Here is a 16,570-nt window from a genome sequence, read left to right on the forward strand (position 1 = left end):
GTTTACTAAAGTGACTATAGTTCAGCTGTAATATTTGTTGATTTGAATCGTGTAAACAAAAACATATTTAAACTTTTTAAACAAAAATATAACCTTATAAGTTACAATTAAGGGGTATTGAATGTTAAAATGTGTTTTAAACAAAGTTAAGTGATTATCATTACCCATTTAACTCACAGTCATTTAATACATTTTATAATTAAAAAAGTTTAGTTCAGAAGTATCGTATCAGTATGGATATATATGATACTTCCTTGAAAAATATCAGTATCATAATCGAAAACAAAATAAGTGGTATCGCCCATCCCTAAATTCTTCAGTGCTAAACCTGGAAGCACATATACTCACTTGCCGGTAACCCGCCAAAATAAAAGCCTGCTGAATTGAAGGTTTTTGTTTGAATCTCTCAATAGTTTACAACAGTAGTCAGGTGGTGAAGACAAGCAAAAAGAAACTAAATTACAATGTCACTTGCAATCGCCACTTGCACTCTCCGCTACCTGTGACGTCACTTGCAATCAACACAAATCGTGCATGTTGCCAATGGAGACAAGACGTTGTGCTGGTGATTAAACGATTAAAACTAAATTAGTAGGCCTACTATTATAATTTACAAGGTCTTTCAAGAAAAAGACAAGACTGGCAAATCCGTGGGCCAGAAAACCAGAATATGAACGCAATGCACAAAGTCGTTCGTTTAGCATTTTCCTTCTGTAGAAAAAACAAACACTTAATATGGCATAATGTATTAAGATACATTAAGTTCAATTAAAAGATCAAATTCGATATATAGTTATTATTTAATGTACTACAAGGCAAGCAGATGGCTATGAACACAATGCGCCAACGTTGTCCTCCCATACAGCAAAACGCTTAATGTGGCCTAATAACAGACTATGATAAAGACAATTCAGTAGACCTAGACTATATGTCTTGTTGTTGACTTAACATATATACAGACCAGCAAATATGAACGTGCATTATGAAATGCATTAAGTGATTTTAAAAGGATCAACTCCGTACAGTCAAGCAGACGAGTAAAGAACACAGTGCGTTAAATTGTACATTAAACGTTTTCCTCCTATAGAAAATCATTATGAATAAAACACATAATGTATCGTAATGGACAAAGACGAGTTGTAGACAGTTTATTCTATATGGAAAAATGCTTAACACGAAACTTTGCGTGTTGGGTTTATTCTGGGCTCATCTGCTTGCCTGTACATATTATTTATGTATTGTATTAATGTAGAGAAGCATATGAGTTTGGCCTTTATCATCTTAGTCCATTATGCCACATTTTGCGGTATGTGAGGAAAATACTATATGCATATTCATTAAAATAATGAACTGTATATAATAAAGTATACTTTAATGGCATCTTAATACATTAAGTCATCTTAAGTGTTTATGTTTTTCTATGGGAGGAATTGCCGGTCCTGTTTTTTCCTTGCAGGACACTGTACATTATAGTACTACATTCGGTTTAATCATTTAATCAGCACCACAGCTTCTTGTCTACATTGGCAACAAGCACGATTTGTGTCGATTGCAAGTGTCGCAGGTAGCAGAGCGTGCAAGTAGCGATTGCAAGTGACATTGTAATTTACTTTATTTTTTCTTGTCTTCGCCACCTGGCTACTGTTATAAAATGTTGGGAAATTCAAACAAAAAGTAATAAAAAATTCAAATAAATAAAAAATAAAGACCGCAAATGATGTCACTAGCGGAAGTGCAAGTGTCTGAGAGTGCAAGTGCAAGTCTGCAGCTAGACCCTCTTGGGTGTTCACTTAGAGAAACAAGCTGAAAAACCTATGTGCACCCCTGATAATAACAACAGTTCTGTTAAACAAAAATATTCTGTTTTTTAGTTTTTAAACCCTTTATAAACCAGTTTGAACAGATAGAGCTAAATCTTAAATAAATGTAAATGTAAAATTTGTAGCATGTACGTCATCATATATCACATATCTCCAAACAGCAGCTTACATACCACTGAGCAACCATGATAGTGACAATTCCATCAACTATGGAGCTTCTTTCACACCGGCCTTGAGCCATAGCACAGACCTCATTCTTGAGCTCTGGCAGGTACTTTACAATTTTGCTCCAATATTTGTATTGCATATTTATGCTTATTATTAATGTTTTTTAGCTTAGCTACAAAACGGCGGCTCGTGGGTTTTAAAATAGAGGAGGAATACTAATTGCATTGGACTGGGGATCCCTGACAATTTTTATTATTATTGTTATTATTATTATTATTTAACCACTTTTTTTTAGTGGTTAAAAAAACTACCTGCTAAACTCACAATTGAATCACGTTTCAAATCAGCAAAACATCTGAAATTAACTTCCCCACGAATGTTTTTCCTTATAAATAGTGTTAAAAAAAATTCAGTCTAAATCAGTGAATGTTCATGTGCACTCATAGGCTTAAGTCTCAGGTTTCTATGGGAACTGGAGCTTCTAATGGCAGCTGCAGTGCCAGAGTGACTTTACCAATCAGCGATTAGCTTTTTTATTCAGAAGGTGGGACTATTCTGCATTATTGCACGTTGTAGTTTCTTTCATTCATACAGGTAAGTAATAGGAGTGAACCGTCTTGGTATCTTTGTATACTTAATCTTTGGCTCAGGTAAGTTAGGCTCTCACAGTTAATGATCAAGAATGATTTGATGCTGATTTGTAGTTTCCATGCTTCATCTGTGTATCCTTTTAGAGAACACTGAAAGCTTGTGTAGACGTTGCCATGGATACTGGATAGTGAAGAGCAATTGATACATTTAGATGTGAAACATGATGTGATCAATGCTGGCATGTACTATATAAATTTGTATATACAGTAAACTTGTGTATTTCTATTTTATCAGTCTCAGTGTAGCTAAATACTGCCTGATAAATAGGCTAGTGATGTCCATACCAGAAGTTTCCTTTTGTTTGGGGTTTGAGTGTGTGCATGTGTGCAATGAGTGTCTCCACAGGGAATTGTTAATAATAGCTCATGAGTGACATTGAAATGTGTGTGGGTCTGCTGTATGTAGGCCAATCCATGGTCGAACGTTATACTCAGAGATCATGTGTAGATGTGTAGTACTTAGATGATGGTAAGCTTAGACTGAAAAAATGATTTTTACTTCTGTATTTCAGGTGAAATATTGGTGTTTTTTGGCTGGCAGACCTATTTCTCCATTTTTTTTTTATTTTTTTTTTTGGAGTTTTGTTTCTTGCTCATCTATATTTGGATGGTGTGTGTGTGTGGAGGGTTCAAGTTAATACAAAAACATAATGGTATTTATGAATTAATCATTTTCAGAGATTTTTTTATTTACATTTTTGGAGATGTGAGCTCCAGGTCCACAGTTGCCATTCAGCACTCATGAGCACGCCGAGAACCTCACCTTGGCCACTTCTTTTACCACTGGCTCTGATGTCTTTATTAACTTTTTACATATGCGACATAAGGAATGATGTTTCCGGGTTCAAGCCTCCATTCATTTCACTTGAGAATACTTTTACCTGCAATTTATGAGCACTGTTTATTCATCATACACATTTAAGATAAACATTTAAAGGGGTCATATGTTGTTGCTAAAAAGAACATTATTTTGTGTATTTGGTGAAATAAAATGTGTTTAAGGTTAAAAAAAAAAACATTATTATCCATAAAATGTACATTATTGTTGCTTTTCAGTGCCCCACTTTTCTGAAACACAACAATTTTTACAAAGCCCATCATTCTAAAAACGTGAGGTATACGCTGATTGGCCAGCTTTCCTGTGTGTTGTGATTGGCTGAATGCATCAAGCTTGTGATGGAAATGTTATGCAAATTTAGTTTGCAACTTTACAGATCTTCTTTATGCACCAAGAGCTTGTAACACTCCAAAGAGAAAGGAAAATTTTGAATTGCATAATATGACCCCTTTTAAAACTTATGGTGTACACTACAGTCTCTGTGTTAATTTCATCTAAGACACAAATATTTTTCAGATTTATAAAAGATGAATCAGTGTCTGGCCATTTGGCCAACAATTAATTTTGTGTGTATATTTGACAGGCTGTCTTTGGTCTAAATAATGTATTACTTTTGACTTATTTTTGTTTAATAAATAGTATTTAATAAAAAAATATATAGTAGTATATTTACATTGGTTACATTGTTAGGCCATTAGATGTCAAAAATATCTTGAATGAGTCAGCAACAAATACTTTTTTATAATGAAAGGACTGAAACATGGTAACAAACAGAGACATTATTGTCACATACCCATTTACGCAGCATTTTTTGATTGTCCTCAAATAATATTTAACTGATGTAGTTAACTTTAAACTAAATTATTTTATGTGGTTTCTCATTTTTGTCAGACCCATAAATCCTCAATACAAGACTTCCTTCACCACCACAATGGATGCCCCGTCTGAACATGCTGCCATGGAGCTGGACTTCGGCCATTTTGATGAGCGGGATAAGGCATCTCGTACTCCGCGAGGTGGACGGGCCAACGGTCTCCCCAGCCCCACCCACAGCGCACACTGCAGTTTTTACCGTACACGTACCCTCCAGGCTCTGACCAGTGAGAAAAAGGCTAAGAAGGTGCGATTCTACCGCAATGGCGACCGCTACTTCAAGGGCATTGTGTATGCAGTGGCCAATGACCGTTTCCGCACATTTGACGCTCTACTGGCTGACTTAACCCGATCTCTCTCTGACCATATCAATCTGCCACAAGGGGTCAGATTCATCTTTACAATTGACGGATCACAGAAGATTAGCAGTCTGGAAGAGCTAGAGGAAGGTGAGTGTTTGGGTTTCAAAGTAAAAGTCTGCTTTTTTGTCAGTTCTTCCACATGTACAGCAGATACATACTGATAATTTAAACTGCATTACTCCTAGACCCTTGGTGCTTAAAGATAACACTAACCGTAGAGCATAACAATACAGACAGATTAAGATTAAATATAAAATACAACTATACAAATATACAAATAAGAAAATGTAAAAAAAAATAATACAAATAAAAAAAGTTAAATAAAGCAGTACAAGGCACATGGCAGATAGAGTGCAAACCAGTGAAGTAAACAGACAGCAGATAAAAATGATTGTAGTGCAAAAGAGCATATTCAGTCTGATTAAAATACAAAAAGCTCAGAGAGCAGTTCTTTATTTAAACTGAGGTAGTCGAATGAGGTCAGTTCAATGCTGAATGAGGTAGTGAGCAGACCAACAGACCAACACTGCACAAAGTGAATGGTGCATGTCACAGTTTGTTAGTGGGAAGGAGGAGTGGAAGGACCTGGTGATGCAAAAGAGGGGAGGGGGTTCAGAGTTCAGTGCTGCCTGGAGCAAGGTCGGGAGGGAGTTCAGCTTCCTGATAGCCCGATGAATGAAGCTGTCCTTCAGTGTGCTGATCCTGGCCTGGAGACTGCAGTCTCCTCCCTGATGGCATCAGACTAAAGAACCTGTGTGTCGGGTTGGTGGGATAATGCAGAGGGCTTTGTGGTTGAGACGGGTGCCGTTATGTCCTGGAGGGAGGGGAGAGAGACACCAATGAACTTCTCAGCTGCTCTCACTATGCATTAAAGGGTCCATAACACAAAGTGATTCAACTAGTCCGGATGCTCTCGATGGTGCCTCTGTAGAAGGTGCACATAATGGGGGCCGGGGCTCTGGCTCTTCTCAGTTTGCGGAGGAAGTAGAGACGCTGCTGTGCTTTCTTGTCCAGTGCAGCTATGTTGTCAGTCCAGGTCCAGAAGTGGTCCTCTGTGATGTGCACAACCAGGAACTTGGCGCTGCTCGCTCTCTTGACATTCGAGAAATTAATGTTCAGAGGACCATGTTGAGTTTGCACTCTCCACCAGGTGGCTCACTTCGCTCCTGTAGATTGTCTCATCTCTGTTGCTAATGAGACTCACTACAGCTGTGTCATCCGCAAACTTAATGAAAAGGTTGTAGTTGTGTAACGTGTAAGTGAGTGCATGCATGGGTCAGCAGAAGAGGAGGACGACTATTGTTGTTTTTGGCGGACTGTTTTATTTTTAGTTTCAGTCTAGTCTTTGTGTGAAGCTGTCATCTTTGTTTTATTAGCTTTAGTCACTTCATACTCTTTTTAGTCTAGTCAAGTTTCAGTCAACTAAAAGTCTTATTTTAGTCAGAATTTAGTCTACGAAAACTGATGACATTTAGTCAATGAAAATTTCATTTTGTCTCTTTTTAGTAATGCAATTCTATTTAACCCAGTCAGAATAGTATAAGTACCTAGTAGTATAGACGAAACCAAAATGTTATTTTAGCCAAACCTATTTCAAACAAGGTTATCTTATTATATTATTGTTATTATTGTTGACTCAAGAATACATCTATAGAATACATCAATACAAGCTCTGATTTAAATTTACAACATTCATTTTACCAACCAAACTTGTTAGAAGTACACAAATCGGTCCCTTTCTCTGTGTCAGACTTAAATTTTTTTATTGTCGTCTTCTAAATAATGCCGTGAGTGGGGCTTGGAGAAGTTACGTCACCCGCGTCTGCGCAGTGCGACCTGATTCAGCTGCTGAAGTAAGACACAGGAAACAGATATACTGCATAATAATAATAATAATGTGACTAAACAAGACAAAATAATGTTATAACATGTAATATAATGTATAATGTACATATAATGTAATGTTATTTTGGTCAACAAAAATGAAGAGACATTTTAGCATAGTTTTTATTTTGTAAACCACATTTGAGTGGTTTGAGTACTCAGGTACTAAGGGATCCTCAAAACTGGACCTCGAGATCCACTTTCCTGCCGAGTTTGGCTCTAACCTTAATCAAACACACCTGAGCATGCTAATCAATGTCTTTGGGATCATTAGAAAATCACAGGCAGGTGGCTTTGATCAGGGTTGGAGCCAAACTCTGCAGTACATTGGACCTTCATGGGAAGATTTGAGGAAGGGGGCTCTGGGAGGTCTGTGGTGTTATTGTATGTGGCAGTCTGCTTAAATTCTTCTTGAAGAGCCTCTGACGATCCTAATGGCCTATTTGTTTCTTAACTGGTTTGGCAACTTTAACGAGAGGTCTGTATGCAGGCATTAGCATGACAGTGATGTGGTCTCAGGCACCAAGGCAGAGGAGGAGTAGGGCCTTGTAAGCTCCTCTCTGGGTGGTGTGAACAAAGTCCAGAGTGTTGTTTCCCAGTGTTGGAAAGTCTACGTGTTGGTGTATTTAGTGTAGTGTATTTTTGGGTTGATATCACCATCTAAGATGAGAAAAGCATCAGGGTGGACTGTCTGCTGCTCACTGATGTGCTTGTACAGTTCATTTAGTGCCCTTCTCCTGGTGCTGTTGTTGGAGCTGGGAGAGATGTATACAGCAACGAGTAGTATGGCTGTACATTCCCTTGGTAGATGAATGGCTGACACTTAATAATCATAAACTCCACCAGGGGTGAGCCGTGTTTGCAGACCACAACAGCATTGCAGTACCACAGCATGTCCGCTCGATAGCATGTCTGATTTCTGCTGATTGAGATGAATAGCGCAGTCTGGAACGCTGTTGCTGAGCCATGTTTCCGTGAACACAAAATAACAACAGTCTCTTACAGTCCTCTGAGTTGACCGTGGTAGTCCAGTTTATTGTCCAAAGAGCTACATTAGCCAGTATGATGGTGGGGATAACAGGCTTGTGTAGGTTAGCCGTTAGTCTAGCCCAGATATCTCTGCGCTTAGCCCTCTTTTGCTTCCTCTCACGCCACTTGTGGTGCATCCCACCCCCTCTGTTTGGCATTGAGATTTGAGGACAGATTTCTGAAAAGCTTGTAATATGTGTGAATAATGATATTGTGTCTCTGTAATTTGCATACTATTACTAGCTACATTATAAAATATGCATATTATAAAAAATGTATTTGCCTTGGTTCATGAGATACACATGTGTAAAGGCCTGCATGCTAGGTAGTGCTGATGGACAATGTATTTTTCCTAAGATATGTTATCTCGTAAATGGATTTAATATCATCCACTGCTCAATATACAGCATTAAATTGAGATAACAAGGTTATACCCCATAAACAAACTATCGATAATGCTTACAAGAATAGGGTACATCCTATAATATAAGTACAATTAGCATCATGCTACACTTGAAAATATATTTAATTATTACTGTATTTGCTTACCCACTTTAAACCATCATTGAGTGCTTGTGATAACTTCCAATTGTGGTCTATAGTTGATTGAGAATAATAAGCAGACATATGCACTTTTTGTATGTTTAATAAAGCTACACTGCAAAGATTTGTCATAAACACCCTTTATTGCTTTTAAAATACCATTAACTGCATATAAAACACATATAGTCATAATGTTTAGTTTAATATAGTTTATATGCAGTGTTGGGTAAGTTACTCAAAAAAAGTAATCCACTACAAATTACTAATTACTGCTCTAAAATTGTAATTTGATTACATTACTGATTACTGCATGTAAAAGTAATCAGATTACTAATTACTTTCAAGTTACTTAGAAAACCTATTAAACCTATAAGGAAAAAAACTACAAACAAAGTGAAACTCAGTTCTTTCCGTAATTTAATATTGACTGAAAAATATTACAGAAATATGAAAACACCAACTTGAATTAAAGATCCAATTCATTTCTATAACTTAACATTCTTAACATAAACTTGCCTTACAATGAAAACTGTAGTCTTTTTAAATGTATCTACAGTATGTCTTAACTACATATGGGCTGTCATTCCAAGGAAGCTTCTATTATTACAAGTCCAGATGTCTGCGGTTGTGGAGACATATTCCAAACGCTCGAATGTTTTTTTTTTTAAGTCCATATCCGCATAAGGCTGTCACTTTTCGTTCGAAAATCGGTTGCACAATCGATCGGACCAACCACAAAAAGTTTCAAAAATGAAAATAGGGAATAGATTTTGACCAAACTATTAATTTAAAAATAATTAAACAATTAAAAAAATATAGATGTAAAAAAACTCTTGTTGGGGCTTAATTTATATCATCTTTGTTGCACCAGCAACAAAAGCAAAGTTCTGAGGTGTGGAAAAGTTTTTACCATGTTTATAATGAGAATAATGAGTGAATAATCACCATCAGTGAGCACAGGAACACATTGAAGACATCTACAGTGGATTCATTCATTTTCCTCCACAAAAACATGTAGACCTAGCCTAATCTCTGTGAGTAGGCTAATGGATTTTTCAAATGAAAACTATATATTCATTAAGGCTTAAATGCATAATGTGGACTGAGTATTTACGCTAATATTGGCATTATTCTTTTATTAAATGTCAGCTGATATGTGGAGAAGCAAATCCGGGGGAGCTTTTATCTTAATTTCGTTATTGCCAAATACCCATCTTAATTAAAAATGTATCTTAATTTAATCTGTTAAAAAAAGACTCGTTTATATTGGTGCGTTGGTTTATTTATAGGCTAGATGAGTCTATGTCTATTTAGAGTGCTGAGATGTTACGATGTTCCAGAGGACTTATTTTATTTCTTTATTCCAACTTCCAAGTGGCCTAGTCTACGTTAGTTATGAATAAATTATGTTAAAACATGTATAAATTACTCATTGTTGACAAAAGGCAAAAGAGCTGTTTGTGTATGCGCACATCTGAATGTCGGGCTGCGCTGCACACGGGTTCGGGCTTTTAAAAAGCTGTCAATCAAAATGTACTTCTTGGGCTCGGGCCGAAGCCTGTCGAGCTCGGGTCCTGTCGGGCCTAACGTTTAAGGCCAGATTACAGCTCTAATGCCAATTAATAAGAAATATTGCTGATTTGTGCGTTTCCAAGCGCTCTCGTTCGTCCAATTGGCTATGTGGCGTTGAAAAAGGAAACATCTTTTTTTTTAGACATGGAAAATCGATTTTACAATCGATTCAATGAACACTTATGTCTAAAAAATCGAAAATGCTTTTTACACAAAAGTGACAGCCCTCTATCCGCATAGCATTTATCTAGATACCTTGCAAATGTCTTTCGGTCCTGCAAGGGTACAGAGCTGTCCGTCACTAGTATAATCGTAAGCAAGTCTCTAAATGACTGCGATTCCACAGTCGACAAGGGCAGCATTTCCTCCACCACACACGCTGCTACAGCTCTTCACCTGTCCAGATGTTACCTTCCCTCCCGATCTTGAACAAAAATCTCCTTCCATTTTAACTGCACGAGTTCTCCAGTAATTCATTAAAGTAAGTTACATTACTGCGTTATCACGAAAAGTAATTAGAATACTTTGTAACGCGTTATACCCAACTCTGTTTATATGTCTATTTACTTTCATGTTTTATGTGTAGAAAAAAGTGAGCGCGTGTTGACTCACAAATGTGGAAGAAAACCGACAGTGTTCTACAGATCACATACTTCAGTGGACAATTAAGAGAAATGTTATTCTTTAAAAAGAACATTTGAGAATAAATCTGTTCTTAGATACAAAGGAAAACATCTTATCCGGGATGCTCTTTTTCTGTGTTTGTTTACAATGGTTTTCAAAACAGTGCCTCCACTCTTTTTTGTGTAACAGCAGCTGCTCTCGTCACGTGATCCTTGCTCAAATCTTATTGGAAGATCCCTAAAGTTGCAAAGACTAAAGTCTCAAACCCAAAGAGACATTCTTTATTAAAGTTAAGACTCATCCACATCCTCCTTAAATGCCTTGTTTAAACATGACCCCATGTCTATATCACAATGTGGGAAGATTTGCATAACGCATAAGTCAATTTTTGTATTGGTATTGTGTGTGATTTGTTATACTATCTGTTGCACAACGAATTGCCCCATTGGGCACAAATAAATAATTTAAACTACAATGCCGGCTGTTCTGACTGTTATGATGCAAAGCAACATGTAAAAAGACAGTATAAGTATATTATACTGTATATACTGTATATATTTTATAATGTATACTGTATATATATATATATATACAGTATATTATCAATCCATAATTATGTCCCCACTTGATGCATTGTGTTTATCATATGACACATCATATGACCACTTCAAACCATTCAAGTACAAGAATACTCATGGTTTGTTTTCTGTACACATAGGGGTGTAGCCATCATTAAAAAAATTAGGGAGGCAGAAATGTAAAAAATAATAATAATAATAATAAAAAACAACTTTTGACTTTTGTCTAATTGACAAACGTATTTTTTTCTTATGCATTTTAATTGGATAAAAAAAAAGACATTGCTGGACGATAACCAATAATTTGTATTCTATAATATTTTTTTCAGTATTTTCCTGATGACAATTCTAGAATTGGCTTATACAAACACTTAAGGCAGAATAATTTCTATACTTCATTAAATTACATGCTAATTAGCACTTGATTATTTATATACTGTATTTATTACTTCGAAATGACATGATATTACCTTTTTAGCTTCAACAATAGCGGGATACCTTTGTCCATATTGGGTATTTTCCTATTACTTCTTCTGGGCCGTTTTGGACTTTCTGCAAGAGAGTGCCCTCCGGCTTTGAGTATAAATGATACATGCACTGCACAACAGTGTTTAGTAATAAATAGTCTGTTTATACATACATCTTGTTTCTTCGCCCATGTGCTCACACATCCAAAGCATGCGCATAGAAAAGAAGTGATTATAAATGCATCTGACTGACAGATAAATAATGGTTGATCTTCCAGCCAAATGCACGTAAAATACATGCACTCTTATTTCAATGTTGTTGTTAATGTTTGGGTTATTTGAGCTTCCTACATTTAGTTTAACCGCACTGAAAAAAAAGAGTGTGATTTTTACCATTCATCTGAACTATTTGCATGTAATTTAGACACTTATATTGTTCTCACTCCATCCATGCAATAACTGCATTTCTATTTACTTATACTGCTGTGTAATATCAATGGTATGACCCATTTCAGGAGCAGACAAAACTACGACTTAAAATCAGAGCATAGCTCACATTCACGAAAAAACTGAAACGCTAATGATGCTGATTCAAAACCACAAAATTATTTGTATAGCGCTTTTTATGGTACAAATCATTGCAATGCAGCTTTACAGAAAATTAAGTTTCTACAATATTTAGTAGTAGCTTATCATTGGTGACTGTCAGTTTATGTGCATATGACAGCAATTATTATATGATGCAGTCACACGCGTATAATTTATTAATATTTACAGTTATTATAATGATATTACAGTTGTTTTCAATTTCTTAAATTTAAATTATGCGTCTTTTTTTGGTGAAACGCTAAACACAAATCCATAACATTTAACTAAATTCCCCAAACTTCCTACATTCAGGTCAAACTGAAGCTCACCACTCAAAACAACTCAATCTTGCTAAAAAACGTCTCCAGGTTACGTATGTAACCATGGTTCCCCAAAGGGAATAAGATGCTGCTTCAAAAATGCTATGGGCATGCCCCCAGCATGACCAAGCTCTAAATTATATGTGTAATCAGTCCAATAGAAGGGCGAGACGTCATAAAATCATGTGAGTTTGAATCAGCTTTAGCTTCAAAGGATGAAGCAAGGGCTTGCAGAGATGCTGAAAGTATGGCCCTGAGACGCAGCGTCTCTTTCCTTTCGGAATACGGAATACATACGTAACCTGGAGACATTCCCCTTCAGGAACTCGAGCTGCGTCAAAAATGCTATGGGAACGAGAATGTCCATGCCACCAGACTTGCAAATCCCTGTCTAGTGTGGAAGATCACAGCTAGGACAAAGTACAGAAGAGCCAGAAGTAGCTTGCATATCTAGGCCATAGAATGTCACGAATGTGAGGGGCGTGGACCATCCTGTTGCATTGCAGATGTCCTGGATAGATACACATACTAAGAAGGCCTTGGAGCCCACCATATCTCAGGTTGAGTGAGCCTTGACCCCCAAGGAGAAGGGAGATCAGAGGACTTGAGGCTATGGAATAGCATCCTGATCCACCACTTAGCATAAGCTTCTCTGACTGGAGGCCTTGGCCCCAGGGCACTGCGGAGGAAATATGTAAGACGAGGGTGTCTTCCCACTGAATTGCCACCAAGAGGGGTGTGGTAGGCCACAATGGCCGCCACAAAGACCTCTAGGGTGCAGATAAATAGGCCTACAGGAACTACAGAACTGTCCCAACAAGGCAGTAGACTGGTTGAGCTGGCAGTCTCTGCACCAAGAAGTGAAAAGCTTTAACTTCAAGGCATACAGTTTCCTCATGTAGGGAGCATTGGATTAGAGGATGGTCTTAATAACCTCGGTTGAGAGACCGGAAGCTATAGGTTGTGCCCTCTCAGAGGCCACACCCATAACTTCCACAGCTCCGGGCGGGGGTGGAGAATCATACTCTCCGACTGTGAGAGAAGATCCTTTCTGATGGGAATCTCCCATGGAGAGCTATTGAGAAAGGAAATCAGGTCCGAGAACCATACTCGGCCCGGCCAGAATGGGGCTATTAGTAGCAGACGGACCCCGTCCCTTCGCACTCTTTCCTGAAGTACTGGGTGCAGAACAATCAGGGAAAAGGTGAACAGATGAAGCTTCAGCCAGGCAAAAGACTCTCCAAGTCTGCTTTATCCCTCGGGGTGAGGCATCTATTCCCCAGGCCTCGGCCCCTACCTCAACCGGATGCCCCCCCCCACACACACATATAAGAGACCACTGGCGTGTTGTCGTTTTTTGTGCGCACCAACACATAGTGATCTCTTTGGCCTGGGAGGAAGTGTTTCAAAGCTAGACACAAGGACAGCATCTCTAGTCAGGCTGTGGGCCGAGTGGCAACTCATGACCTCTTCCAACTGGTGAGAGATGCATCCGTTGTTAGCATATGCAGCAAACAGGTACTCACCCGGGCACTGACATGTCTAAGGCATGTAGGCACTGCCGCACTTTCGAGGAGCTAGCACTGGAGTGAGTTTTGGGGCTGGACCTGACACTGCTTGCAAGCTTGCAACACAAGAACTGCCGGCTGATTTGACTCGGGAACTGCCAGCCGAGGGGCTCCAGATCGGGATCAGAGGTCCAATCGAGGTTGATGGTGGCTGGGAGCTACATTGGAGGATGGAACATAATCCCAATCTGGAACAGTGCTGCAAGGGTTTTCCCCTCGAGGGAGCGGGCGAGGATGAGAGGCACAAATGCCTTAGTGTAACTGACTGGGTCGGGGCTAGCCTGAGCTATGGTGATGAATAGCACATCAAGAACAGACAAAACTAAATGAATGGACAAGACCATAAATACACAGACAATTAGGGGACTAATGACTAGGCGCACCTAGTCATGTAACATTGTTAATCAAATTAACAATCAAAATGAGGATGAAAACTGGGTCACAGGGAGAAAACTCACATACAGCATGGAACAGAGTCTGACACAGTGTGAATGCTGTATGTCTGGCAATCAGAGTATGTACTTGACATACAAAGCTAATTCTTTTCTTTTTTTTCTCTCTTCTTTTTTTCTTTTTATTACTGAAAAATTATTCTTATTGCATTTTTCTAGTGCTCAAATAATTCACTTATACAATGTCTAAGTTTCAGTCTATTGTTTTATAATTGAAAAAGTATGCAGTGGTATGTATAATGACTAAAATATGTAGGACCATTACATTTTTAAGGGGTGGTGAGACTAGACATAGTCTCAGAAAAATTGCTGCAGGAATGTACATTTTCATGGTATCTTCTTTAAATTTGAAATATAAACTCAGGAGACACCATTTTCTGGATTGCTCAAGGACTGATTTTATGTATTTGTATATTTCAGACGGGGCCACTTTGGCAAGTTACTTTGGTTTATTGAACACTATTTATCTTTGGCTGTATGGTTCCTTATGGGGGTTCTTGCTCCCAAATTAACTGAACATACAATAGATTAAACATTAACCTCCTGGAACCATCAGCTTGGAAATACATGACAATTAAGACACTTAATAAATGTATTTTAAAGCAAACAGTGGTAATCGTGTAGATGTAGCAGTGGGACATCTATCCTGTTATCTAGCTTGGTTATACGGATGATTGTTTTCAGTGGACCTCAGTGAGGTCCATACCATTCAGGAATTGATAGCCTTAGTGATCTGAAACAAAGAGACGACAACCAGAAGGTTCACAGTAATATGCTTATGCTTATAATGGGGAGGGAGTGAGGGTTGCGAGCCATTTGAGCATACCTACCGAGCAGTAGTGCCATTTATATATGTCCTGTATCTAATTGGAGAATGGTAGTGATTGGAGTCATTTGACAGGTGACCTCATCAACTGGTTGCAGCCTATGCATCCGTGGACTGACTGAACTAACGCTGCACTCGATTTCAGACAGGACCACTTTGGCAAGTTACTTGAGTTTATTGAACACAATTTATCTTTGGCAGTATGGTTCCTTATGGGGGTTCTTGCTCCCAAATTAATTGAACATACAGAAGCTTAAATATTTACCCCCCAAACATAATGAGAGGTATTACTGTCTGAAGAAGAACCCCCCAAAACCAACCTTGTTCCATTCCTGCAAAAGAGAAAAGACAATGTTATTGAGATATTCTTAATATAGCCTACTGGCTAGCAGAGGGGTATTCTCCCCTTTAATGAGGCAGAGAATAGCAGGCCTCTCTTTAATTTAAGTAGCTAGTTATATCAGTGAAGGGTATTCTCTCCAGCAGTAGAACCGCAAGAACAAGCAGCATGTCCCTGAGCTTGGCATGTCACAAATGAGGGAGAAAAAATGTAAATCTAATGCTGCACAAGTACTAAAAATGCATCAAAGCCAGTGTTATTACTAATCTTTGACATGCCCAAGACTTTGATAAAAGGTAAAAAAAAATCCAATCCACAATTACTTTTATATTGAGAATAAGTCGTTTTGTTTGTTTTTTCCCCCCAAATCAGTGACGTAATTTATGAACTTGGCAATTAATGAGTTAAAATCTTGGATTTTATTTAAGAATTTGGTAGTTTTGAAAAGGGCAAAGGTTGATTAATAGATTTATGAAAAAAAGTGCTTTTTTTTTATCTGATACATGTTTACAGCAGTTTAATTTAGTGGATATTTTTATCCCAAACATAAACGAAAGGGTAGTGAATTTGAACAATGCACCAGGGTTAATTACAACACCATTTTGTTAGCCTTCTCAATCGTGCTAAGAAAAAGGACAATCGCATTATTCATTTGCGAAGTTGACACAATTTTTTCATGACTCAAAACGTCTCCTACCGCCAAACATATTTCTTCCATGCTAACATTAAAATTTATTTTAACTTCATGATGCCGAGTTAAACTTTCATAAACCTTTGTGTTTGGAGTCTTCATGCTTTCCAGCAAAGTGCTGGAAGCAGACAATCCTCCCAAAAACTACAACAGAAAAAAACAACCAACAAACACTTATAAGAAAAAAAAAAAACACTCTTACCAGCCACTGACAACTACCACTCTCACCCACACTCTCCACACTCTGCTGACTTACTCACAGCATGCAGAGAGAGAGAGAGTGAGAGTGAGAGAGAGATGAATACCGTATACCGTAAGTCATACTTTTTTTCATAGTTTGGTTGGTCCTGCGACTTATTCATCAAAATTAATTTGAC

At 37.9% G+C, this 16,570-nt stretch overlaps 1 protein-coding gene across 1 annotated transcript in view; it reads left to right on the forward strand.

Moving 5' to 3' along the window:
- LOC127993308 (neuronal migration protein doublecortin-like) overlaps positions 1 to 16,570 on the forward strand; it is an 86,081-nt gene that overhangs the window by 12,062 nt on the left and 57,449 nt on the right. The window contains exon 2 of the mRNA XM_052591711.1: positions 4,368 to 4,798. Coding sequence (XP_052447671.1) covers positions 4,408 to 4,798 — 391 coding nt within the window. The 5' untranslated portion in view covers positions 4,368 to 4,407. The remainder of the gene's footprint in view (positions 1 to 4,367; positions 4,799 to 16,570) is intronic.

This window comes from Carassius gibelio, chromosome A5, assembly GCF_023724105.1.
Source record: "Carassius gibelio isolate Cgi1373 ecotype wild population from Czech Republic chromosome A5, carGib1.2-hapl.c, whole genome shotgun sequence".
NCBI lineage: Eukaryota > Metazoa > Chordata > Actinopteri > Cypriniformes > Cyprinidae > Carassius > Carassius gibelio.